At 44.1% G+C, this 27,307-nt stretch overlaps 1 protein-coding gene across 1 annotated transcript; it reads right to left on the bottom strand.

Moving 5' to 3' along the window:
* Positions 1–43: 43 nt before the first annotated feature.
* nfatc3b (nuclear factor of activated T cells 3b) lies at positions 44–25,826 on the bottom strand. Its single transcript, XM_024800051.2, has 10 exons — positions 25,301–25,826; positions 15,900–16,578; positions 14,148–14,546; positions 13,905–14,064; positions 9,831–10,030; positions 7,828–8,000; positions 7,514–7,654; positions 7,353–7,408; positions 3,884–4,577; positions 44–646 (listed from the first exon to the last, which is right to left on the bottom strand). The coding sequence occupies exons 1-10, from the start codon at positions 25,371–25,373 to the stop codon at positions 528–530; spliced, it is 2,694 nt and encodes an 897-aa protein (XP_024655819.2). The 5' UTR covers positions 25,374–25,826; the 3' UTR covers positions 44–527.
* Positions 25,827–27,307: the final 1,481 nt, after the last annotated feature.

The following is a 27,307-nucleotide window of genomic DNA, read 5'->3' as shown; positions in this document are numbered from 1 at the left end:
GCTCTGAAATCCTCTGAAAGAAAAGACTCGGACACACAACAAGTTTGTTTTTCTTTTTACTTCAACCTTAAACATGTTTCTAAAACGCCGTGTCACACCACAACAGTTCGGTCGAGAAGCGTCAACGTTAAACCGGGCGAAGGAAATGTAAACGAGTGTAAAACAAAGCTATAAAAATGTAAATCAGCTGAAGGATTTCAGGTTTGAGGATCAGATCCAGAGTATCAAAAATAGATTATTTGTAATTTACTGGCCAATAAATAACAGAATTTTCTTATTTTACGTCTGACGTTACCGATTGTTAGAATTATTATAACAAAGTTAAATTTCAGCCCTTTAATCTTCCTCCAATTCGCTCATGAAAAGTTAAATCTTTGGTTTGTCTGTGAGGTACGAGTCGGTTTCTCTCTAAAATTCCTGAGACAGACGAGGAAACGGTCATCTGACGTTTTCAGGCACTTGAAGATCAGTTTGGAGCACTTTGTGCAAACAGCAGAAGAAAAACGACGTTCCTGAGAGCGCTGGTGCTACTGAGGGCCTCCGCAGAACGGTAAGGTGCCGGCGCCGGATTTTGGCTCCCAGTCGTACCGGTCGGGTTGGTCGCCGCCAACCAGGCCACCGATGTCCCTGTCGATGATCTCGTTCACTGAAAACAAAACAGAAACGTTGTGGTCTGTTTATTCCAATAAAACAAACGTTGCTGAGCACCTGTGTCGGTTTGTTGGTCTCATGCAGCAACTGCGTCACCATTTGCAGACGAGTTGGATTCAGACCTGAGGCTGGACTCTGCAGACCTTTTGCAGATTAAGCAGTTAACTGCTTTGTTATCAGACTGCATGTAATCGCCAACTCGATCCCATTCAACTGCAAACTGAACCCGATCCCTGTCTTTGAAGGAGTGAGACTGCAGCGTGGTCGTGCTGTTTGGGAGGGGCAGCCCCAGCCAATCAGAGGGAAACTTTCTTGGAAGGGGGAGGAGCTAGGATGGCTAGTTTTGAACGATGCTTAACCTCAGGGGTTGCAGTGGGGCTCAGCATAAGAAGGAGGGATTACTCTGAGGTGTGACTCATGCAAAGCTACCCTCAAAGTGTACCCCGCCTCTTGCCCTATGACAGCTGGGATAGGCTCCAGCGCCCCCGCGACCCTGAAAAGGATAAGCGGAAGCGAATGGATGGATGGAATTTCAGCTTCTCTGCTGCTGTGTTGGCAGAGAAGCTGAAATTCACCAGCCATATTTTGATTTTTGGGCTCTTTGAGGGTAAAATTAAAATAACACGACACAGTTTACTGGACAGAGGTCAGTTTGATTTGAAGGCTCTGCAGTCACAATCAGTGCTTCAAGCATGACCTGCACCGATGGTGCCTTCCTTTCATGAAGGATGCTCCAGTCTCCATGAGCACTAAGAAGGAGTTAATAAAGGAAGCACTTAAGCACCTTTCCTTAGGTTTAGTTCTGATTGTGGCTGCAGACTCTAACACTTCACCTTCCCAGTTAGGAACCTGCTTAAGGACTCTGTTACAGTACCGAGCACGGCCACACGGGGGCACAGCAGGACAAAGTGCTTTAAACGAATCCATCACATTCAGCTCCCTGATTCACTCCAACAGCAACAAATTAAACAAACTGGCTTTCTTTAACTCCTCTGCTCTGCTTTTCTAACCCGTCCATTAAATACTAAACTGTTCCCACATCATGAAGCAGCAGGACTGAAATGTGCTGAGCAGGTGTGGCGGTCACACTGCAGTGCGCTCGTTATGAGCAGCAAAAGATAAAACTGAGTTCATCTGCAGAGCAGCAAACAGCTCGGTCTATTCATAGCTCTGCAGTGAAACCTGAGGCGCGCGCACACACACACACACACACACACTTTAGAGTCACCGATTAACCAAAACAGAGGAAGCCGATATAGCCACGGGGAAACGCTCGCTCCACACAAAGGCAGGTTCTAACCTTTGAACCTCCTGTGATGGTGCTAACCACTGCACCATTGTGCCGCTCCTGCTGCTAGGACCTCAAGGACGACAGAAACCTTAAGCTGGATTTCCAGCATGAATGCAGACAGTAAAAGCAGGGTCCCAGGCTGTGTCCATGGCAACATCACTTTATCAATCTTTTAATGAAAGGTCAGGTCAGGTGTTAAATTCTAATTTAGTATAAAAAAGTACCAAAAGTGTCCATCATGCAGGCACGGAGAACATTCATTATCCAGATTTTCATTTTTAATGTGTTTCAGAATCGTGTAAATACACTTCTATCAGCCACCGCACGCACACAGATATTGTATAACCAGTCATAGTTTTCTTACCGGTGTGCTGATGCGGTGAGCATAACAATGTTTTTGAACATCCTGAACATTAAACTTTATTATGTCGCACTTCTACTCTCTGCACTGACAGACTGATTTAAATATCTGAAATAAATCACATCTCCAAACCAGATCAATCTCTCAGGAGTCACATAATTCAAAAGCCACAAACTCCCTGTGGTGCCCTCCACAAAGAGAATGGGATGCCAGAGAAGCTCCTGTAGGTGCTTCAGTTTGTGAGCAGGCTGCCGTTCCTCTGGGGGGGGGGTTCTGATTTTCGGGGTTTTAAATTCGAGCTGAAAGGCTATGGAGGAAGACAGCGTGAAGATCAGACGCCTTGAGGACAGCTGCTGCCTGTGCCAACAAATTTAACCTCCACCTGCACCATTCAGAGCAGCAAATACAGCTATTATTAACCCAGATCAAACGCAATACGCACGCACACAGCCAACATCACAGAGCGACAGAGTGCACACATGGTGTCACTGACATGAGAAGAACAGACTGAAACAAGCAGGTTTACGAGGTAAAAAGACGAACGCTGCTCATGCTTTGATACTTTGACTCCACCACGGCAGCTTTGCATCATTCAGAGTTCACAATAATCCTTCTTTATCTCATAATGAGTCTTTGTGCAGCCCCTCAGTTCAATCAGAAACAAGCAGTTTTAGCTCCTCCTCCTTTAAGCAAATTGGCTGCCCCTTAAAAAATAGCAAGTAGGTGGAGCTTCTGTGCCTGAGATGACTGTGTCACGAATAACTCGTCAGGCCTGGACTCTGCAGTCTATTCACACCTACAGGCCAGTGGACACTCTTTCAATGATGAGGATGTAACATCCTGGACAGGGAGGAACGCTGGTTTGAGGGCGGAGTCAAGGAGGCCATTTACGTGAAAAGGGAAAGACCGTCTCTGAATCGAGGAGGGGGCCTAAGGGTACATCTGTCACCATCTTACAATGCTGTGATTGCAGCCATTGCCCAACTCTCTGTGAATGGGACTCATGGACATCAGTGGTTGTTGATCAATGTTCATGAGAATTTGCATAATTAAGATGAAGGAACTGACCTCCCAGCCCATTGTTCCTTCAGTGGGCTGGTTTCAGTCATTATGCAAACGTACTGGTTATAAGATTGAAACCTGCAGTCAGCTGAGACTGAAGACGTCACCTGATGATGACGAAACATTTCTCCCACAAAACGCTACGTCCAGATAAACAGAATCAACCTTTGGAGGTATCGTTTCATGCATCGGTTAAAACACTGGACTCCAGGTAAAGGACGCGCAGCTGGAAACACTTCACGCAAGTCGAGCTGCCCAAGATTCACAGAATTTACATACAATGTTACCTTTTTGTGATTTATATCGTTGTCAGGACGATAAATGTCTTATATCGGGATATGAGATTTTGGTCCTATCGCACAGCTGTCACTTCCATAATTTAAAATGATTAAAATTACTTTGACCTCACATCTGTATATTATGTTGATAAATATAAATGTATATTATTGTGAAAAAAACAGGAAGAAGCTTTTTTGTTTTTATCAAGAGTAAATCTGGGTCAACATCCAGCTTCCTACCATCATCCAGCGTGATCTCCTGGAGGCCTAAAGATCCCAGAGGCGGCTGCTCCTCCGGCTCCTGCTTGATGATGAGCGCCTCCCCCGGCCCGGCCAGCACAGAGTCCTTCTGGGGGTTGGCGGGTGTCACAAAGGTACTCCTGGGACTCAGAGACAGGTCCCTCTGAGATCCACCAGGGGAGGAGTGTGGAGGGACGGAGAAGGTCTGAAGTGGGACAGAAGAGGCTGGAGGAGGAATCGTGGTGATCTGAGGAGCCATGACGGAGGTCTGAAGGGGAATCAAGGTGGTCTGCGAAGGCAAGGAGACTTGGAGCGGGACCGAGGACGTCTGAGGATACATTAAAGGGGTCTGAAGAGGAGCAGAGGAGTGAGGATGGTGGAGATGGGGGTTGCTTTGGGGACCACACTGCACCAGGAGGTCACAGGAACCATAGTACGCCACGTCAGGACTGAGCGTGCCGTTGCGCGAGGCCGTCAAGCTGAAGCCAGGTGGATTCTGGGAGATGCGATCTGGCTCCCAGCGTTCCTGCTTGACTGTGGCGACAGCGGGAGGACCGTGGTGTCTGACTCCAGGCAGGTAGGTGAAGCTCTGCGTCACACTTTTCCTTCTCTTCCCGTTAGTGACGTAGAACTGGACCTGGACCGGCGACGTCGCCTTCTTATTGTACACAGGAACCTCCACCACGATGCTGGACTGGAACACACACACACGTTTATAAAACATGAGCATTTGTTGCTTTTCTGCTTTACATACTAATGCATTTTGTATTTTGGGCGTTTGGACCTAAATGATGTGGTTTAACACATGCGCTGCACTCTGATCTGCAGCCACACGGAGGCTCTGAGCGCGTCAGCAAAACGCACTTAAAAGGAAGGAGGAGGAGCTTCGGCAAGAAGGCTTCATGGCACTACGAAAAAGGGGAAACAGTATTTATATGAATGTCTGAAATTTATCGTGGTAACGCTGGAGGTTTCAGCTTGTAACTTCCTCTTTCCACTTCCTATAAAGGGAATCTTGGTCCCCATCTTAAGAGACGTTCAAATGCTCAGAAAAAAAACCTGAGCAAAATTCTGTGAGCTCGACACTTCAGGGCCCGAGGGGAGACTACAAATATTAGACCCAAATATTTTCCCTCCGCTCACTGTGCAGCCGGACATCAGGAGGCAAACAAAGAAACATTACAGCTGAAATCACACTCGGACACCGAGAAGCAACAAAAGCACGTCGCTGCATGCACTGACGAAGATCAACGCACCAACACAACTGAGCAGGATCCTGCAATAAAACTAAGATCGCAGTACCGTGCTGCTATGAAGCAAAAGTACTCCGGGCAAAAGTTTCTTCATCCTGAGGTCGAGCTGTTTTCAGTAAGCATCAGTCTGAGTGTAGAAGCAAGACGGCATCTCCACAGTGACACACCTCGCTGTAAAACCTCGGGAGGTTGCAGACGCCTGACTGCTTTCACTGATTTTAATTATGCTTGCGACACCATTTATCACATATTTAACTTAGAAAGACTTTTGTCCTTATTAAGCAGCAGAGGTCAAATCTAATTCAGTCATTAGTGCCACAAACAGATGTTTCTTGTAGTTGGTCACCAGGTTTGTACTCGTCTCAGATGTTGGTCTGCTGCTCTTTACAGAAACTCTGAAGCTCTCTTGGCTGCCACTTCACCTCCCTCCACAGATTTTCTGTGGAGGTCTGGAGGCTGGCCAGGCCACTCCAGGACCCGTCTTCAGCTGCTCTCTGTTGCCTTAGTTTTGGGTCACCGCCATGCTGGAAGACCCATCTTGATTGTTCTGGCTAATGGTTAATTAACGATGCGTGTTCACACACGTCCGTCGAGTTGATGCCAAAGAGCCGCCTCTGACTCATTCACACGTTCACTGGAAACTTGAAACACGCCTGAACATGTGTTCTTGAAGATCTCGGTCCGTTGCAGCGTAGCGCGTTACAGTCGTGTTCTTGGTTCTTCTTCTTCGGATATTTATTTAGAGATCCTCCAGCTTCAAACTGTATAAATATCTGATAGCAGCTAGGTCCCCTAACGTTCAGAAGCTGTTGAAAGGATAAAGTTGTGCTATATCAGTGGTTAGAAATACCATTATTACTTTAGGATTAGTTTAACACAAAGTCAGGGCTGACCCGGGACCATGGCTGTGAGTCACAGTGCGCAGCATAAAAGTCCTTTCACATCAGAGCAGGATGTGCTGCTAATGCTAACTGCTAACTAAAAGCAAAGGATCCAGAATTTGTTGCTGGCTGCTGGGCTCTGTGGGTTTTTGCAGCAGCTCTACCTGTTTTTTTTGAAGAGTTTTTGTTTTTTTTGCTAGTTCTTCAAATGTTCAATAAAAACATGTATGCTAATTCATAACGAAGAAAGCTTTGTAAGTATCCCCACTGGAGAAGACTGTCATTTCCACAACACTGGCACTGGCATGTAAAAGGCCATTTATTCCCTTCAAAGACCTGAAGCTCCATAAAGCACCCCTCCAATAGCCAAACCCATCTGTTCTCTGATTGGATAGTTAAATTTGTGATTGACATGACATTGGCCAATCAGATGAAAGGAAGAAAAATGGGGTCAAAATTCGTACTTGTAACTTGAAACTTGAGTGCAGAGTTTCTCACGTATTTTTTGGCTGAGTCCACACACAAATCTGTTTTACACACACACAAATTCTTTTTACACTTACAAATCCTGATTTACAAGTACAAAATATTTATGACCACAATTTGAGCCCATATCGTTCACTGACTCATACACTCATGTTCTTCTGTGCTTCTAACAGTCACTCCAGTGGACGCATCGGAGAGCAACTTGGGGTTAGCATCTCACCGTGCAGACGGGATCAAACCACCAACTTCCCAATTAGTAAATACCTCCTGCTCTATGTCAAGGACTTTTGACAAATAAAATTGGACTGATTGATTGGAGCCAACAAACATTTGAGCTGAGCTCTGCCTAAAGCTGACTGAGCGAGAGACGCTCAGACATCTGCAAACATTACTGATCCTTCCTGTCGAAACGTTGCTCATCCGTCCCGATCTCAGATCCAGCTGAACAAACTCAGAGTGAACTTGAGCCTTCAGAGCGGGGTCAAAGTGTACAGCTGTATATGGGAGGGTGCGCTTGATTTACAGCACAAGTCAGAACAAGAACTTTGTTGTGAGAACCCAGTCACTTTGTTTTTTATCATCGCTGGAAGTCAGGATGGTAACTGAACTGAAACATGAAGAGTTCAGTTTCTGTTTGAGGAAAAAAAGAAATAAATGTAAACTTTTTGGTTTTCCCGTGTCTCAAAGATGCCGACGCTGCCTCGATGAGCGTTTGCAGTGATTTACTGCAACAGCTGCTCGAGTTGGAGCTCATTTTGAAACTCGAGGGAGAACAAAAAGTTTTGGATTCTTAAATCGTTCACTCTTTCTCCGTCTGTGTGCTGCATCACCATCACTCCTCGTACTTACTCCGCTGCATTTTTCAGGCACGACTCTGGCATCGGTTTCCCACAGCGATCTTCCATCTGAGGGGACAAAACACACGAGTTCGACCTTCAGACAAATCATCAGGCTCACAGAAGTTTATGTAACCTTATTAAAGTTGCAGTAAATTAATAAGGCGATCTTACCGGGCCCTCTCTCCATGAAAACAACCCTGGACTGAGCGGAAATGTTGGGTCCGCTGATGAGCAGCTCCTGTCCTCCCTCCACGGAGCCGCTGGCTGGACTGAAGCTGTCCACCTGAGGGAGCTCCTGACCTGAGCGCTGGGCTGAAAAGCAACAGGTTTATTTTAGGACTTTATTACAGATCTCTGTGCTGCAGAGGAAACAGAACGGAGAAGGTAACTCGAGCATTAACAAACATGCAGTATATTTTTGCCTCTGCGTCTTCTTCTACGATCGTGCTTTAAAGGAACACAAGCTTCCTGTTTGCGAGACTCACAGCACTCCACGGGAATCGACGCCGTCTGCAGCCACAGAATCTGGCCGTCCGGCTGAGGGATGGCGACCCTGAACACCACCCGCACCCTCGTGTTCTTCCGCCCGATGTCCGTCTCTCCTTTCTTCAGCTCGATGTCGGCGTTACGCAGCTTCAGGATGCCGGCGCAGTCGATGCTACGAGAAAAAAGGCACCGTTTATCAGAACGCATCGTCTCAACTGCTAACTACCTGTCCACACGTGGACCAGAGCTCGCGCAGTGTGCACTGTGGTTCAGGTCCACATTCCTGCCAGCTGCAGAGAAGACTGTGCAAGGTATGAAGCTGAAGTGTGGGAGCGAGAAACTGGTGAAACAAGATCCACAGAGGAGCGACCCATCTGACTACAAACACCTCCGCTTATTAGAGTTTTGTTAAATGAGCCTGACGTGCCTGAAAACCACAGCGTGGCTGAAAGTTGCTGACGCGAGAACAAAAGGCCTCAAGGATCTGTACAAACCGTTTTGTGAACACAAGGTCCTTATTCACAGCTCTAACCCAACACCACCATATATGGCTAGTACTACTACTAGTTACTGAATAATTGAGCTCACAGCAAAGCCATCCTGTGGCCATGACCACTTAAAGCTCACTCACGCTGCCTGCAAACAAGCAGCAGACTAACGTTATCGACTTATGTACATGCTTCCTTCTTTAAATGTTTGAGATTACGGTGACATTATTTACATGCTTCCTGCCTCCTCTACAGTGTCTAGACTCTGTACCACAGCTCTTTATTTTTTGCTGCGCTTTCTAATCTGGCTTCCTGACCTTCGTTAAGCCTAAAGAGACAGCGGCCGTGTATTTGTATGTTTTTAAAACCATGCTGAGTTCTTATCGATGTTATTTCCTGTCACAAACAGCTGATCTTTGTAATTTCCCCTCCTCTAAAAGGAGGGCTCGAAACCTCGTAGATGCCTCAGTCACGAAACACCTTCAGAACAAACGTCCTGAGTGTTTCCGTCTTTGTGTTCAAAGTAAAATTGCTCTCTCCAGTTTTGGGATCATTTCGATCATTTTTGGGGAAATTGTTACCGTGTTTTGTTGCTCAGATGAAGAAAAAACAGTAACATGAAAGGTTTTCTGGCAGCGAGGCTGGTGTGAAGATCGATATCATTGGGAACGTGATAAAGACTCAGCTACCCAGGGTGTGGGTAGCTGAGCATTAAGTATAATTAGCAGCTGTATGTAAATGGTTTGATATGCTGTGCAAAAGTATTGAGACACCATAATTGCTTAGTAGTGTCATGTAGTCAGTGTAAGAGGTCAACTAACCCTAAGCTGCCGCTGGTTGACCATTTCTCGGGTCCTCAAAATGACTTGCAGGGGGACAGATCGTGTGTAGAACCACCACTCAGACCTGCACCCCTTGCTAACAAACTTGCCTGTACCCCTGTCCTGAAGAAACACCTGAAAACTGTTCCAGTAAGGTCTTCTGACTGCCTGCTCCACATGTGAGGCTGAAAAAAAGCCCTGGCTATCACATGGGACATTGTTTTGAAGGTCTGGGGCCACCCTCAGTCAGTATTTTGAACCCATTGAGATGGGGTTGGCAGCTTCCACAGGCGATGCCTAACCGTTGCTATGGTGTCTGGTAGGTGGAAAGTTTGTTTCCTTAAATGGTGATAGCGGCTTATCCGTCTCTTTTAGCTGAGCTACTTTAATAAAACTCTTTAATTTAACCCTTTTGCCTCCTTGACTCCTTTTTCTGACCCGGACACTTTTTGTTACTTCCCCCTAACCGCCTAGACCCCTCAGGGGAACGTAACAACACCCGCCCGTTCTTTACACGTTGTTAGGAAAAAATCAGAAATATACATGGAGAAGCAGCAAGTTTAAAAGTCAATATTTGATTTGATCGTCTTTCTTCAGGCTCCTTGAAGGACATTCGAAGCTCTTCTCTGTGCTGAAACAATATGAGGAGCACCTGAGTGACGGTGCATGGCTTATAGGGTTCGTGATCGTTACCTGGCAGACATGTCGTTCTCTGGAAGCAGAGGGATCTCCAGCACTTTGATGGAATCCATAATTTTCTCCTGACACATGGTGGTGACTGTCTTCCCCGTCACTCGGTGGACCTGGTAGAAGGGGTGAGGACGAATGTATCGGTCGTCCGCGGTGCCGATGAACAGCACCAGACCGACCCGCTGCTCGCTGCATCCGTGCAACTACAGGAAAGGAAGAAAGACGAGCTGATAAGCAGCTGCTCATCCTGACGAACACCTTGACACCACTGCAACCTGAAACGTCACGCTCTGGACTCCAAATTACTTTAAACTGTTGGATGTGAAGCCGACATGTGATATCTCACAGTACAGTTTTACAATGATTCATTTCGTGCTGGCTGGATCAGTGCAGGGAATTTTTCCATGGGGAAAAACACAGATGTGTAGTTTAGCATGAAGGCCACCTGAGGGATAGACGCAAGTGGTCAGACCTTTATTTAAAGAAATGGTTTGATGGTTTTTGGACAATGATGCATTTTTACCACCAAACAAAAGTCCTGCATCAGCTGTTTAGGAAGTACCGTCGCTTTTATACAGAGGCCCATTTTCAGAGGCTCAGAAGTAAGTTTCATGGTCTGGTGAAGCCTACTTCCTAAATATTATCCAAATAATATCCAGGAGAACTTAAGCAGATAAAAGACTTGGAGGTGATTCCATGTGTTAGCCGTTCACTCTCAGCATGAGGTCCAAAGAGATGAAGTGAGGGAGGCCATCACTAGGCTGGTTAACTGGTTTCAGAGAGGAACTAATCCCAGGACATTATTTGGAAATTTCCTGTAATGGGAGAAATGTTTTTTCTCCTTCAGCATCTTCCTGCCTGCCAGCTGTTCTTTCTCCAGCTCGGCTGTTATTTTGGAAAAGATCGTGACCTAAGGTCATGTGATCAGGGCCTGTGCATCAAGGCTGAGAGCTAAAGGAGACAAAGCATTTGTTTTTTAGCATTTTGTTGCAAAGCAATTTGTGATATTTGTCTTGAAAGGTAGAAAAACAACAACACAAAAACATCTGGACAGATGAAACCAGGAATAACTTACAGAGGAGGAGAGGCCTGATGACAATATCCTCCGAACACAGAGGAGGCAGCATTATGTGCATGTTCAGCTGTAAGTGGCCTTGATCATTGGTGTCACACGTCCTCAGGAAGGGTGTTGATATTAAAAAGGTTATCGCAAAGCAAAAGTGATATCTGAACTGAAAAGCTCCCGGCCACAAATAAAGCTGGAGTGAACACATGAAGCATGTTTGAGACGGAGAGAAAACGACTGTGGTCACATTAGCAGAAGGAAAAGAAGGAGAACTGAAAGAGAAATCTAACAGTTACTATTTTAATCTCTTGCAAATTTCCTTCTTAGCGAGTATTAGAGGGCACTGCAGGGCAACCTGCACGAGGCGAATAAAGCCTTGATTGATTGATTGATTGATTGAGGTGTTATGTGTGTTTTTGACCTTTGGACAGGCGAGCCTGGCTTACATTTATACCTCCAATTGTTATATAAAAAGTCCAAACAAAAAGCCTGTGTCATAACCATAAATGAAAGCAAACACTAGAAACTGTTTTAACAGGACGAGCGCTACAGACTTATAACAAAAGTCACCAAATTAGCGACTGCTTCAAATAAACTTGTAAATAAAAACTACTGTCTTGACAGTTAAACATAAATAAATGAAACAAAAACAGGTGGATGTGGTGGGGCACCTGGGTGTAGCCCACAGTAGTGCGGTCCTTTCTCTTGTTTTGACTCTAACATGTAACTGAGAATACGATTCGTTTATTAGACCTACTGTAATTACAGGTCGAAATGCAGATCCTTTCCCAATAAAAGGTCTCGCCATGAAAAGTTCTGATGATGATTGATTGCATATGATTCAGCATTTAAACTGGAACAGGTTTAAAAACCGGGAAAGGGATCCTGGGAAATGCTGGGATCTCTTGGAGGACGAGGAAATGAAAAAATGAAAACGGCCCGACTGATCGTGACATTTACAGACCTGCAGTTAAGAAATCATCTGCATAGTGAGCTGCCTTATCCTTTTATAAAGACTTTTAACTTTTAATATTGTCTTGTTAAGTATTTGCTTTATCATAAAGATAGGGGTCACTGTACCATTCAGTTTCTACCCTCATTCCTCTTAAGAAAGATGAGAGGAAAAATAGACAAAGAGAATTTGAAGAACAGCCCTAGCTCTGTCGTCCTTTGTAGATTTCACAAATTAAACAGCAGCCCTGAGTGTGATTATCTGCTTCCTGTGTGACCTGTTGTCCCTTTTCTCGACAGTAAACGCTGCGAGTTTTAGCACGTCTTGCAGCAGGAAGCTTTTCTAGCCTTGGCGGCGGCCTGAGAATGTGCCACCCAGAATAGCCCTGCTGGTGTCCGTTACATGCGAGGCCTTGATGGAGGCTTTACTTGTCTCAGGCCGCCTCTGTTGTCTGATCCACAGGCTCCGCGGGGCCGCTCACTCGACACATCGGCAAAGCACGCAACCTCAGTCGACCTGTGATTCCATCTCCCGTGGGTCACCACAGGCTCGGTGCTTTCAGCTTTTTATTAAAATTATTATTTATGCCACAGACTCACACTTAACTGTTTGAAGAGTACCAAAAACTGAACGAGCAGGCACAGAAGCTTGTTTTCATCTACCTGAACTGTTTTCATTTTCAGAAACCTAAACTTACCACAGCCTAAACAAAAAACGAAGTCAAAGCTGCAGTTCCTCTAATGGCCACTAGAGGCCTCAGACGTCCCCATAGACTCCCATGTTAAATTGTTACAGCAGTATTAAACACGTTTATAGCATGAAACAGGGGGAAAAGGTGTTTTGGTCTTTAAAGATAATTTCACCCTTCATAACGACTCACCTGTTTAAACTGTGTGAAGCCTTAAAATTTGCATTATTAGGGGCGTGGCCTCTGACAGGTGGATGGTGACACAGGCAACGTCCACACTGGCCCGGATAGATTTGAAAACTGCGTTTTCGTCTGAAAACGCTCCGCGTCCACACAAGCGTTTTCCGTCTTTTTCCCAGAGTTGTGCGTCCACATTGAAACGGCCGAAAACGCTTACGTTTCAGTACTGTGCAAGCGCAAAACGCAAGAAGATTTGGCCTGCCTCATTTCAGTCTGCAGCTTATTTAATTTCCGGCTCTTTGAAACGTCGCGGCAAAATGTCGAGGAAAAGCACAGAGTTTTTTAAATGGACTCACAATGAGGTGGAGTTGTTGCTGCGAGTAACACAACAGTACAAAGTTGTAAAAGTGAGTGAGAAATAAAGAATTTGAAGAAAAGCTCTCTGAAGCGCGTACAGACTGATATTAATCCTTAACAGGGCTGTCAAACAAAACAACTGCTGTATAATACCCCCGCTATCTTAGTTTAATTGGTCACATGACTGCATCACATGACTACAATGTGTCATCGTTTTCAAAAAGGCTCTGGGTTCGCTGTCCACACTGCGATGCAAAAACTGAATTCAAATGTATCCGCTTTGGAGAGCGTTTTCAAAACGCTGCGTTTTCCTGGACTGAAAACGGCGTCTCAGTGTGGACGGGAGGTCAAAACAGAGAGAAAACGACCCCAGACCGCTGTAGCTGCTAGCTGTCTGTTAGGCGGGATATGTTTGTGCTGTTGAAGCCTTTTGGAGCATTTTAATGGCATTGTCTGACTAACAACATGGCTGTGGTGAGAACAGTGAAAGTGCATCCAGTTTTTATTTTAATGTTGACCCATCACATGCACCCTCTTCTATCACACAAACACTGAAAGCTCTTACTTTCATTTCAGCTGGTAATAGCCTTAGTGGCTGTTCTCACTGTAGTTTGCCTCAGTAAACTTTTGCACCAGTGCCCCGAGCGTCCTTATTCTATTGTTTATTAGTTTAAAGACTCCAATATCATTTCAGTTTATTTCTATAATACCCTTGAATCTCACATATTAAGTCAGTGCCAAGGTAACTCACCTTAAAGTAAATCGAGAACAAGCTTAGATTAAACAAACTCGGTGACAAAAAAGGTTAATATGAAAGTGATAGTGAGGACGCACCTTAACGATAGGATGTCCAGCAGCTGCCTTGATGGATCCGCGGCTGCCCTCCGTCTCGTAATGCGCCCTGTGGTAGGACTTGGGCTGGACCTCCACCTTCAGCTCGCACTGGTCATACTGGCTGGGCAGAGGCCAGTCCAAAGGAGGGGGCGATGAGGTCCTGAAGGCAGAGAAAACAGATGTGATCATCAGCTAGTAACCGAACTACACCCAAATCTATTTGCTGAATGCTGTAAGGCCCACCTGAACAGAGGGGCGTTTCCGGGTTTGGGTTTGTTCCAGGTAAAGTGGGAGGGCACCTGAAGGAAGAGCTCGGCCAGGCCCTCTTGTTCCCGCCCCTCTTCTGCGGGAGGATCCTGGAAGGACTCCAGACTGGAGTCTACTTGACCTGCCAGGAGGACCAACTGACTCCCCGACGTCCTCCTAGTCTTGGAGGGAACGTCCAGCTCAGGGAATCCGCACATGAGGAGGGGTCCGAGGGCGCCGGCAGGGCTTCCCACCCAGGTTTCATCTGTCACGCTGCCCCGTGGGGAGGCGCCTGGTGTGGGGCTGGGTGAGTGGTGAGGGGACGGAGAGCGGGCATGAGGGTCGGCGCTGGAGTGGCGTCTCTTACCACAGGGGGAGGTTGGCCTGGATGACGGCCTGAGAAAGCAGAGCGGGATCAACGACTCAGACATGCACATCTGAATGTGTTTAGGCCAGGGGTCACAACCTTTAAGACCCAAACAGCCATTTGGAGCCGGTTTCCACGCAAAAGAAAACAGAGCCGCAAATACTTGTTGACATCTAAAATGAAGATAACACTGTATATATTGTTTTTACCTTTGTGTGAACAACTAAGGTGTGCTGCTTATGAAATCCATGAAGTGCTACAGAGAAAATTGCATTTTATTTATGTAATTAACACATTTTGAACTCTTAAAGAAATATAACAAAAGCAAAGCTGAACTAAAATGATCCAGAAACGAAAACTGTTGTATCGCCTTTGGGCTTTTGGAGCCTTGACCTGACTTTTAAAAATAACTTAAAAAAAAAAAAAAAAAAGCACTTTGCTGCTAAAGAAATGAAAAATAAATATTTACAAAATTCTAAATATGTATTTTACCTGGTTAATTTGTGTGGCGGGGCGTGGTCTGCAGCGCCGCTGCAGGGGAGGAGGACGCACCTGAGCAGCACCCGCAATCACGCCTCGCCGCCTTAACGTCTGTGCTGTTGTGTTGGTGTGTGTCGGGCTGTGAGCTGCAAAGCTACAGCCGGCTGTGTGCGTCAGCAACCGTGTGTGAAAAGCGTGTTCATGCAAACATCGTGGGGTCTGCCGTGATATGTTTACAACGGGACTTCTGCTCCTGAACCTCTGCGCACAGCGTCTGCAGATCGGGGCTGTACGAAGTCACTTTCATCTTTACAGGACTGTAAGCTGTCGTCTGTGAGGCGTGAGCGTGTTTGTTTTAAACAAAGTTCACGGTGGAGCTGCTGACAAAATGTGGATCCGAAGATCCATAATTGGCCTACCTGGGGCTGAAAGTCTCGATAAATGCAGGCGTTTCGGCGGCTACACCGGCTTCCATGAGTGTGACGCTTATTTTGAGCGATGAAAAAATAATAAAATATAATTTTATATTTATATGTCAATATCACAATAATCTTCCAATGTAGAACTACAAGTTAAAAAAGAACTAATTTAAATATAATACACTTCAGCTAAATACTTTAAATTATTTTCCCAAACCAGGCGGAGTCGCACTATAAGGACTAAAGAGCCGCATGCGGCTCCGGAGCCGTCCCCTGACTCGCTAAACAAGCGCTTCCCAAAATTCACACCTTTAATCACAACTCTGACTATTCAGTTAATTATTAGGAGTTCATTATTTATTAATATATAATAATATGTTTATTTTTTTAAGTATCGATTACTTAAGGGTCCTGTTGTGATTTTATCTTGAAATGGTTGAAATGAACCAAATTAAGACATCTGGTCTCCATGGCGATATCTACCTGGAAGTGGGCCGGCGGTTGAGCCAACTCTCGTCTGTCACGCTGGTGCGAGGAGAGTGGCACGGTGACTGGCGGGGCGACTGGCGAGGTGACTGATGGGGCGAGAGCGCCGGGTTGAAGGCCAAAGGATGCTGGTACTTCTGCTGCCACAACTCTACCCCAAAGGCTCCGCCCCCACAGCCCGGAGAACCAAAAGGCGAGCCGAGGGGGGAACCCATAGCGAGGCGGGCGGCATCAGGTAGCTCCCCCTCCACATCATCGTAGGTATGCGAGAAAGACTCACAAGAGGAGAGGTCGGAGATCCAGCTCCTGGAGGAGAGGCTGCTGCACGGGCTCGGGCACAGAGCCGGATCCCGGTAGCGGGGCTCCAGAGAGAGGTACAGCTGGTCTCTGGACCAGGATGCATCGCTGTAACCCCCCTCTGCCCCGCCCACTGCCAAAACATCCTGGCTACTGTCGGGCTCCAAATGGTTGTTTGGTGCTATGGAGGTAATCTGAATGCTGGGGCAGTCAAAGGCTCTGGGGTTCACCTGGGCACCGTACTGGGGCCCCTGAAGTTGGTATCCAACATGTGGGTCTGAGGTGAAACATGAGGGGGAACTCTGCAGCTCCTGGATGAAGGGCTGCTCGACCAGAGCCTGCGCGGAGGAGGGAAACGTCCTCACATCGAGATCTGGACCTGCGAAGCGGAGTAAAGAAAACAACATGTAAATCAGGCAGGAGATCATTTGCATTGCAAATGTGTGGTTTTCTTTTTATGGTGTAGCTGTCCTGCAGCAGACGACTGCACCTGACAGGTAATATTCATCAGTCGCTGGGAGAGAACCTGCAGGAAAGCGGTGAGGAAATGAAGTCCACAGGGTTTCCTGCAGAGTTTAACAGGATTTCAAAAACAAGACCATCCTCACATCCCAAGAATGTGACCTTCATAGAGCAAAGACTTCGATATCTTCTCTGAGGGCCGTACTGGGAAATGAGTGTTTGGCACGTATAGATTACTCAGAGTTTAGATATTATGTGTGCAGTCACATCCCCGGGGTGCTGCTTTGAGGCTGAAAAACACTCGTCGATATGTTATCATTTAATGTAAAAATGACTGTCATATCATTTGGCTACAGATGTAACAGCAACATGATTAAGCTTCAATTTTGCTCTTGCACAGTTTCACAATTTCAACATCTTTGAGTATTTTACATGTTTGATGCAGGCTGACTTCCTGTCATTACATCATTCGACATAAAAACCTCCAAAAAAGGCAAAAAGAAACCAACGTGTGTAAAGATCACTACAACAAAACAGAATGTGATAAAACATTGCTTCAGCCCAATTATCACAACTGTGATCACCACATCAGCCCGCCGTGACGCATTTCCTCCTCCTCTGTCGATTCATTTTGATCTTCTGTTCATTTGCTTGATTGAAGCTTCGACTTCATTTCAGTTCTCTCACCAACGATGAGATGCGTCATGATTTCAGGTTAAAAAAAAGGTACAAAAGTGATGAATAACGTCATTTTTTAAAACTCTCGTTGATTTGTTTCATTGGTTCTGCTACTTTTTTTAATGCAATCATTTAACAGCAATTTTATATTTAATTCAAAGCAGAAATTTTCAAGTTTTTCTTTTTAATGTAGTACTTTTAGCCCCGCTGCAGTTCCCTGACAGTTTGGGAACCACTGCTCTTTGCAAATCATTTAAGTGATGAGGCAAACTTTTATGTGAATGGTGAAGTTAACAAACAAAACCAGCGCTATTGGTCTGACACTAACCCACACTGGATGGATCCCTCCAAGACTGTTGGAACAACAAAAGTGATGGTTTGGTGTGGTATATGGGGCACAATGATAGTGGGTCCATTCTTCATCAATGGAAACCTCAAGGCTGCTGGATATTTGAAATTGCTACATGATGATGTGTTTCCCTCTTTATGCACTGAAGCTGGCACGTTCCCTGAGTTCTTCCAGCAAGATGGTGCACCACCACATTATGGGTGCCAGGTCCGAGCATTCCTAGATGAACAGTTTCCTGGAAAGTGGATTGGTCGTCGTGGGCCAGTTGAATGGCCCCCAAGGTCTCCCGATCTGACCCCCTTAGACTTTTATCTTTGGGGTCATCTGAAGGCAATTGTCTATGGTGTGAAGATACGAGATGTGCAGCACCTGAAACTACAGATACTGGATGCCTGTGCTGGCATTTCTCCTGCGGTGTTGCTATCACCGTGTGAAGAGTGGGAGAAGAGGGTTGCATTGACAATCCAACACAATGGGCAGCACATTGAACACATTTTATAAGTGGTCAGAAACTTGTAAATAAAGAAAGAATAAAGTTACGTTGAAACCAAGCACACCATTGTTTTTCTTGTGACATTACCAATAAGTTTGATGTGTCACATGGCCCTCTTCCTATTGAAAAACAAAAGTTGTATCCAAGATGGCCGACTTCTAAATGGCCACCATTAGAGATGGCGCGATACCACTTTTTTATGTCCGATACCGATATCATAAATTGGTATATCGGCCGATACAGATATGAATCTGATATAGTGTTTTTTTAATATCTTGCTGCATTTGGTATAAGTTCATACTCAAGTTTAAATAAACAACAACACTAAAGCTATTCTGTTATACCTGTATGTAAAAAATACACTGCACCCAAAATATTTCATAGTTCAGCAAAACTGATCAATCTAATAAACTTAAACCTGCTCCATCCTCCCTATTCTGGTATTTTAAAGAGTAAGCAACCTGACTAATAGGGTTCCAACTCCCAGCAAAATAATAATAATAATAATAATAATAATAATAGGGAACCACCCCCCACCTCATGATGCTTAATCGATGTAATCAACTTTAATTTAATGCACAGAAATCAATTATTTTTCAAGAATAATTAAATAGATTCAACATCTTTCTTCAACAGAACTGCAGACTGCACAGATGGTTCCCAAAGGAAAAAGTACTATAGCTTACTAGGGTATATTAGACTTAACAGTTACTATATACAGTAATTGACTTCTATACATTTTACATCAGATTAAAACTTTGGGTGTAAGATTCAGATAATTATTTATTAAAAGCTCGACATTTTAAATGACAATAAGAAAGAAAAGTATGTCTTTGTGCCCCCTTTTCCCAGTTAATGCCCTATCGGCCCCCCTGGCTAAACTTTGCTAGATCCGGCCCTGCACAGTTACCAGCCGTCAGCTACGTAGAAAAAGATCCTCGAGTAGAAAGTAATATTAAATACATTCTAACAACAGCTGATCAAGCTTAAACGTGCTGCTGCTGTTCAGCCGCTGGTTTCCTCTTTCTGGTGCAAAGTGGGCCAAAAACAAACAAGAGAGAAAAGCCGATCAGCTGATCATTGATCAGTTTCATGATTGAAGTAGCAGCAAGAAGAGGCAGTCGCTCCATATATCACTTGTTAAGCTTTACAAACATTCAGAGATGAACTTACACACTTGCTTTACTTCTCTCTGGGAAAACTTCCTCGGAGATGAAATGCTGGATTGGTAGCGAGGCTACAAATACACACAGCCGCTCTATCACGTGATGCATACTGCTCCGACGTGCTACGGTAATGAGCCGAGTTACGCCGTGTCGCAAGTTTTGTGAGGTGCTTTTTTGCTATTTAATGGATCGGATTACATTTTTTATTTCTCTCCGATCCAGTAATTTACGTCAGTATCGGACCGATACCGATACGTAATATCGGATCGGCCCATCTCTACCCACCATGGTCACCACCCACCTTGAGGAGTTTGCCCCCTCACATATACTAATGTGCCACAAACAGGACTTTAATATCACCAACCATTCCCATGTTATTACGCTGTATCCATATAATCCGGGATATTTTCATTTTTTTGATCAAATTAAAGTTGGCAATAAACCACAAAGGTCTGTGAGAGATGGAAATGAGCATCTTGTGTGACCACAGAGGTCCTGACACACTGATGCTCTGATTTGTGGTTATTTATACTTTTTTAGATGCCCAAAAATGAGATCCGATAAGGGAACTGATACTGAATGTGGTTTAAAAAAGTTTTATGAAATCCCAAACCAGCCAAACAACCTCCAGAGGAGAACCACTTCCTGTCTGCCTGCTGATTGTTTACCATTTGCTGTATAGTGTCTGTGACGACGCGTATTCGTGATGCATTATTCAGCTATTTTCAGTAACGCCGTCTCGGTCCGACTCTACTTGCACCGAGGTAATTATGGTGACAGATTATCTCCAACAGTTGAGTAAATGCATTCACACAGCTGCACACACGCCATACTACAACACTACTATTAATACCCCCCCTTCACCCACCCCCCCACACACACACACACACACACCTTGCAGTGTGTATGCAAAAAAGGCATAAAAGCTCCAACTGTGATCTGCTTCAGTAGCTCCACTCGCTGAGTAGAAATAAATGAGATCTGATGCAACAGTTACCCCGTTTGAGTGCAGACAGAGGGGGAGGAGGTGATACCCGCCAGCAGCTGGGTGTCACAGAGCGGTTAAAACAAACAAAAAAAACAAAAAAAACAAGCAAACCAGGAAGTAAAACCTGCCAGCAGTGATGCACGGCAGCACGCTGCCTGAAGCGCATGCAGACAACGAACACATCTGCAGTAGCCATCTGCTGACCTGTCCGTAATCTATCTGCACATCTAATCACCTCACAGTCTATGCATCCATTCATCCATCAGAGCTGCTGAAGCTGCTTATCTGCCAGTCTTTCAAAGTCAGCCTGCAGGACATTCAGAACAGCTGAAAGAAGCGTCAAGAATTAAAGAGAAACCAGTGAAAACTTTTCAGAGGTGCAGACGATTCCTTCAGTGTCTGTTTGACTAAAGAACCAATGAAAGAGTATAAAAATAGCTGCTCGCTGTTTTTCTGACTCAACTTTAATTTCATGACCTATGAGCTGCCAATAACATCACATCTGCTCAAAATCACAACTGATTATTCCACCAAGTCCAAGGATTTACTTTAGTTTACTGTGTCAGCAGTCTGATATAAAACTGTCAAAGTAAGAACCGACTGGTGGGAAATAATAAAGTGTTATTACATATAATAGTAGGACAAAATTTGTCAGGAGCAAACCACAGCTTTGTCTTCATTAGTCATTATTGGCTCAAAATACTCCTTCAAACAAACTCTGAGAAACCACAGAGTGAAAAATGGTCCAAATTCTTTCAGCTAAAAACGATCCCCGTGTTCTCCCAAAGCTCCTGCTGAGGGTCCACCGCAAACGCCATCGAACAGCAGGAAGAAGACGCCAAAAACAGACCAAACATCTGAGAACCTCCGTCCACAAGACGAGGTTAATCAATAATATGTTATTAATATTAGGGCTGCCACGATTAGTCGACTAGTCACGATTACGTCGACTATCAAAATTGTCGATGACCTATTTAATAGTCGACGCGTCGTTTGAAGCTTTGTAAGATCCTGAAAAACGCAGGAATAAGTAGCAGGATTTAAGAGTGTAATAACGGACTGAAACAGAAGATGGCAGCACTGCATGTACAAGGATGCCAGCTGCCGTTAAACCCCGAAGAAGAAGAAGCTCTGTCCCAGAATTCATAGCGCAGCCGAGCTCAGTTTCCAACAATGGCGGCAGCTAGTTAGTTTTAATATTACTCTTATTATTCTTTCTGGGTCACAAAATAAACATTTAACATATTTTCAGGCGAGAATGTAGCTGTGTAAACCTCAAATATCTGCTCAGTTTATCAAGACGCCGCATATTTTCAAAAGCGCTCCGACGTTTTCGGAGACGTCTGTTACCCACTAGCTCGATAGCTAGCCGGGAGCTAGGCTAACTAGAGCCGTGAGAACACCGGACTCCCGGCAAATCGTTTTCAAATCCACAGCCGTCTTTCGCTACTCAGGTTAAACATGATATATGAGTCACTTAGATAACTTAAAATGTTATTGTTTGGCTTTTTTCAGTATTTTATTTGTTCCTGAGTAAATCGGTTTGGCTGAGATCAAAGTTATAGTTTTTACACAGCTGAATAAACGTCAAGCAGACAGCTGATTATCAGAAGTGTGAGATGCTCAGAATTTACTCCGGTGTCCTGTTATATTTTAGATAGCAAGGAGTTTATTAAACTTCACCGAAACAATCTGCAAATTTCATTAAAAATTAATAAACTATCATCTTGTCTTTATTTTTAGTTAGAACATACCTTAAACACTTAAAGCTGTAAGCTAATGAGAGTTATATAAGAGCAGATGCTGCTGGTGCAATAAGCTGTACGCTGTACGTCCAATGGATGATGATCTGACTAGTCGACTAATCGCAAAAATAATCGGTGACTAGTCGACTATCAAAAAAATCGTTTGTGGCAGCCCTAATTAATATATTATCATTAACCTCAGTTATGATACGGAAAACACTCCGCCAACAGAAACGACACTACATTGAACGACAGACACACAAACAAAGAGCAAACGTCTGGCACAGCAGAAGGAAAGCAGCTTGTTTCTAAAATCAGAATCGGCCATTATGTGGAAACACTTTGGATTTAGCACAGGTGATGTCAACTAAGAACAAACCTAACATCCAAATGAGACGCAGATGTTACAGATGTTACTGTACAGTGGATCAAATCTGACTTTCATCAGTTTTAACAAAGATCTGCGACAGCACTGGCTGAATCCATGACAGAGCCTCCACCGTGTCTCACAGGCTGGAGCCTCACTGTTGGACCTCTCTCCTGACCTCCTCCATCTATACTGGATCTGGATCCATCGCTCCATCAGACCCATTTCAGTCCAATTCTTGTATACGTTTCATACCTCAGCCTTTCCTCCTGCTTCCCTTAATTAAGAATGGATTCTTCTTTTGACACTTTTCATAGATTTAACTAAAGACACAGGTATTTTTGAAACAGGCTCCTAGTAAAGTGTCTGAAGAGCCAATTTAGACCTTCAGAAAGCTTGAACTATTGATAAAGAAAAACGAGAGGGTGGGACCTCCAGCAGGTTAAACATCAAACACAGAAAACACTCAGATCAGGAAACGGCGTCAGCACATCAGCAAGCAGATAATCAAAGTTATAGCATGAAGGCAGAAGCTGAGCCAGCTGAAGACCCAGCCCTCTGAAAACAAACATCACTCCTAACTTGACCTGCTGACAGTGTGAAACTGACAAGGAGACAAAGGCAGGTTTGGAGCTTGTTGCAATGCAGAAAAATGCCAGTTAGGTGCTTTTAGCTGATGATAAAACTCAGAAGTACCGACAGCACGTCACGCAGGCTTTTCTGCACAGGTATGAGTATGAGGCCTGAAAATATCTCGTCTATGGTGCATCAAATGCATAAATGTTTGAAAAATATGACAATTTAAAGTGACCTCTTCTGCTTCGTTCCAGCTTCATGCTTTTATTCTTGGACTCTACTACAGCAGCTGTGCATCAGTAGAACTTCAATACAATCTTTTTATGTTATTCTATGAAAGGAAGTCGGTTATAATTTTTTATTTTATATCAGGGCTGTCACAGGCAATGCGTTTGTGGAGCTATAGCTACAGACTCTTAATAAATGAAGTTGGAGAAAACCAAACAAAGCGTACTTTCTTCAAGTGTTAGACATATTAGACAGCTAGAGTCTACGCTCCGTCTGTTGTATTCTTTCACATTTTATCCAATTAAATTCAATTTTATTTATACAGCGCCAAATCACAACAGCAGTCGCCTAAAGGCGCTGCAATATCTGGCATCATCTATTTCTATGACAGATGCCATACAGAAGTGTATTCCAGTCCCCTTTCTGATTGGTTGCCCCTCAGTAACCAAGCATTTAAACAGCATGCTGTTATGAGTATATCAGCCACGAGAAACTAAAAATACGACTAATTCTCAATTTCCGGAACGTTGCAAAAAGACTTCTTAGTCAGGGGGTTTTTCCATTTAAATCAGAGTTTTTGGGCGACGTCTTTGTTATCATAGTGAAAAGCATCTTCCTGTTATTTCTGACCGTTTGATAAACAAATGTATTTTATGCATGAGTGAATTAAACCCTCCCTTTGTATTTTGGTTTTTAAAATGACGATCTGGTGATTTTCCTTCCAACATGATTGGTGGGGAGTAAATTTTTAACGAGCAGGAAACCACCCGATAGATTTCGGGTTACACACACAAGACTTAAAGCCACAAACACGCCACATACGTTGCTATTCGTGGACATTAATTCAAAACTGCAACTTCCTCTTACTTCGATGTGTTATAAATGTTTGCCCATTGGCTATTTGATGAGTCAACTGATTACCTTTTTTTTTTTTCAAATCAAGTTTGAACAAAGTTGATATTTCTGACTTTTACGCTGAAGTCTGGGGTAAAGTGAAGTTTCTGTGATTTTTTTCTCCTATTTTCTGAATCTTATTTTCCATAAATTGATTTATTGAAAAATAAAATGAAGATAAGATGTTAAAAAAAAGCCAACATTAAGAGCTTTTGCAGTAAAGGTCAGATGACGTAAATGTTAAAATATCTGTTAATGGTTTTCAGTTCAGACATCATTGATCTGCTGATTAATCGGTAAGTCTATCAATAAGTCAGGCAGGAAGTGAAGAAGCTGGTTTGGCCCTCTATTCACCTCCTGATCCACATTTATCAGCAGACAGCTGATGTGTCACGTCGACCAAAACACAAAATCACAACATCCGGTCGGGATTTTCAAAGTAAATTCGCGCAAAGTATTCGACTATGGTGACGTGTTTCTGGACTGTTTTCGGATTATAAACTGATTACCGACTAAAATAATCATTAATCACTGTCGTAGCTGCTTGAAATACGGGAACTGTAATCCTTGTCATTAGACAAACAGCTACAGGTCATTAAATCTGTCATTTAGACAAACGGCTACAGTTTACACAGTAAATTTAGTAGATTATTACAAAGCTGTTTATTATTACACCATAAAATACAGTTCATGGAGATAAAACTGTGCCAGTCATGCTCATATTTCTATTTTAGCATTTTAACATTTTAAACAATGAATATGTTTTGAGACTATTTCAAATGAGTAGAGTACTTTATAGGAGAAGGAACTGTATATATTTGGCTAACATTTTAAGGAAATGTAAAAGAACATCTCAGATAGTCCAATGTCTACTTGCTACTGGTGGAACATTTATTAAAAAATGTAATGTAATGGCTTGATTATACTGATTTAAACCTTATGGGGAACCCAGCGGGAAAAAAAATCTAGAAATAGTCACCACAAAATAAAAATGAACTTCTGACACAAGTTTTGCGGCAGCTTCAAAAGTCTGTCCAGTTTCGTGCCGTGTTTTATTTTGAAGGGCAAAGCCGGTCACCTCCGGTGGCGCCCCCTTTAGCTCTAGCTTGACGCCGCCGACAAATTGCTAACTAACGTCGAGAAAATGACACGTACCTGCCGTTTGCCTGCCGTCGTCCTCAAAGATGAGTCTGAAGTCCAGCTCCTCCGCGCAGTTTACTGTGGACATTGAAGTGAACAGAGCCGAAAATGTCCCCCAGCGGAAGCCGTGCAGCCGACCTGTCTGCCTGCCTGTCTTTAAAAGTGACCTGTCTCACTCACTGACATCCGACTGAAAGCAGAACTCTGTTTTTAACTGACCCGCCGAACGAAACGACGACTGAATCCGAGCTAAAAGTTGGCCGGCGGCATGTGACGGCTCAGTAAACACGCCTGCGGTCTGCCTTGCTGGAGCACAATGGTCCCATTATCCGCGCTAACTTGTTGTCCTCGCGGCTCCTGCTCGCGTTCACTTTTTACGCTCCTCCAGCTTGATCCGTTTGCTGCCTTCATGGCCGCCTCGGAAACCCCAATACATCGTGTTTACGCGTGACCGGGGCTTTTTGAAAACGGTCCCATTCAGCCAAAAGTGAAAATGGGCAGGGTTTATATACTGCCAAAAGTGGAAATAAAGAGTTCGATCTAAACGTTGTTTACTTTTTATGTTTGTTTATTTTTTCTAAATAAACCTTAGCTGTGATATCTTGGTGTGGCATGTCATAAATGGGTGTGGCAAGTATCAAACAGGAAGTTAACCCTGAAAACAAAAAACTTTACCATTTATTTAACAATTTAAAAGAATATATTTTTATTTATCTATTTTTTTTTTTTTACTGCATGAGGAAGTCAGGAGTAGCAGAGAAGCATATGAAGTGGTGCTGTGTGTGATGGGAGGGGATTCCCATTTGGATGGGGTCAAGCATCCAAAGTAACGAAGGAGGAAGGAAAAGAAGGAAGACCTCAGAGGTTCGATGATGTAGTGCAGGACAACATGCAGAGGGATGGAGTGACAGAAATAAGATCTTCAATTCAAATTAATTTAATTTAATTTAATTAATTAATTCAAAATAAGATCTTTAAGACATGGTTCATTTGTCTCCAGCTGCTGTAAGAATACATCTGTTTTTGTAAGCAGAGCATTTATTATTACTGCCTCTTTTTATATAAGCCGATAATTGATTCATGAACAGAAATATAACTTAAATATGCTCCCCCCGCTTTTGTAGTCAGAAACTGCTGATCTGTAGCAGTTCCTGTGTTCATATTTAAAGTGCAGCACTGTAGTATCTCTCCATGCACACTGCTGCTAACCTTGCACTTCCTTTTTCAGCTGTGAGACGTTAGTTTCCTGTGTGGCCTCACCCAACTTCATCTTGTTTTCCACTGAGCAGCTGACAGAAAGCTGACATGTGCTTTTAGAAAGCCTCCACAGGGTGTTCCTCTCCTTAATTATGACCATTTTTTCAGACACACAGCTTCACATTGCACCTTCTTTGAGTCCCCTCCCAGAGATCAGCATGCGCCTGGAAACCGTATTTCGCAGCGCCCCTGAAGGCACCATCAGACCGCCCTAATTTGACGTCAGCAGCAGGATGTCTTCACCTCACAGGTTCAGCTCAGGACTTCACGGGACTCGTTAAACACAAGGGACGGTTTTATTTTAACACCATGCGGCACACCTGTGTAGTGACGCTCGTGTTCTGCGTGCAGAAGCTCTGACCTCACCTGAGGTCAGGTGAAGCAAGTACAGGCCCAGGCTACTTGAAACATGTCACACAGGAAGCTAAAGGTTTTAAAACTGCATGAATTTCGAAGGAAAACTCGCACCTGCCGGTTCATGAACCGGACCTCAGGTTCAGGTGTGGGTTGGGTGACCAGGTGACCCTCTTTATGAGGGACTGCCGAGCATTGTTATGCCCGGGCCTCCACATCATACAGCGACACCAGAGATGTGCTGATCTGTGGATGAAGGTCGACACAAATAACAGAAAATTGAGAAATATTTTTTAATAATTATTGATCGCATTCTCCTGAGATTTTCTGAGCACGTCCTGAACCGAAAGTTGATCAAATACGAGTTAATAAAACCACAGAATCTTTCTTTTTTAATGTCATGCTCATGTT

The sequence above is a fragment of the Maylandia zebra genome, linkage group LG7, assembly GCF_041146795.1.
Source record: "Maylandia zebra isolate NMK-2024a linkage group LG7, Mzebra_GT3a, whole genome shotgun sequence".
In the NCBI taxonomy this organism is placed as follows: domain Eukaryota; kingdom Metazoa; phylum Chordata; class Actinopteri; order Cichliformes; family Cichlidae; genus Maylandia; species Maylandia zebra.
The sequence above is the reverse complement of the archived record's forward strand: the minus strand, read 5'-3'. Positions and strand labels throughout refer to the sequence as shown.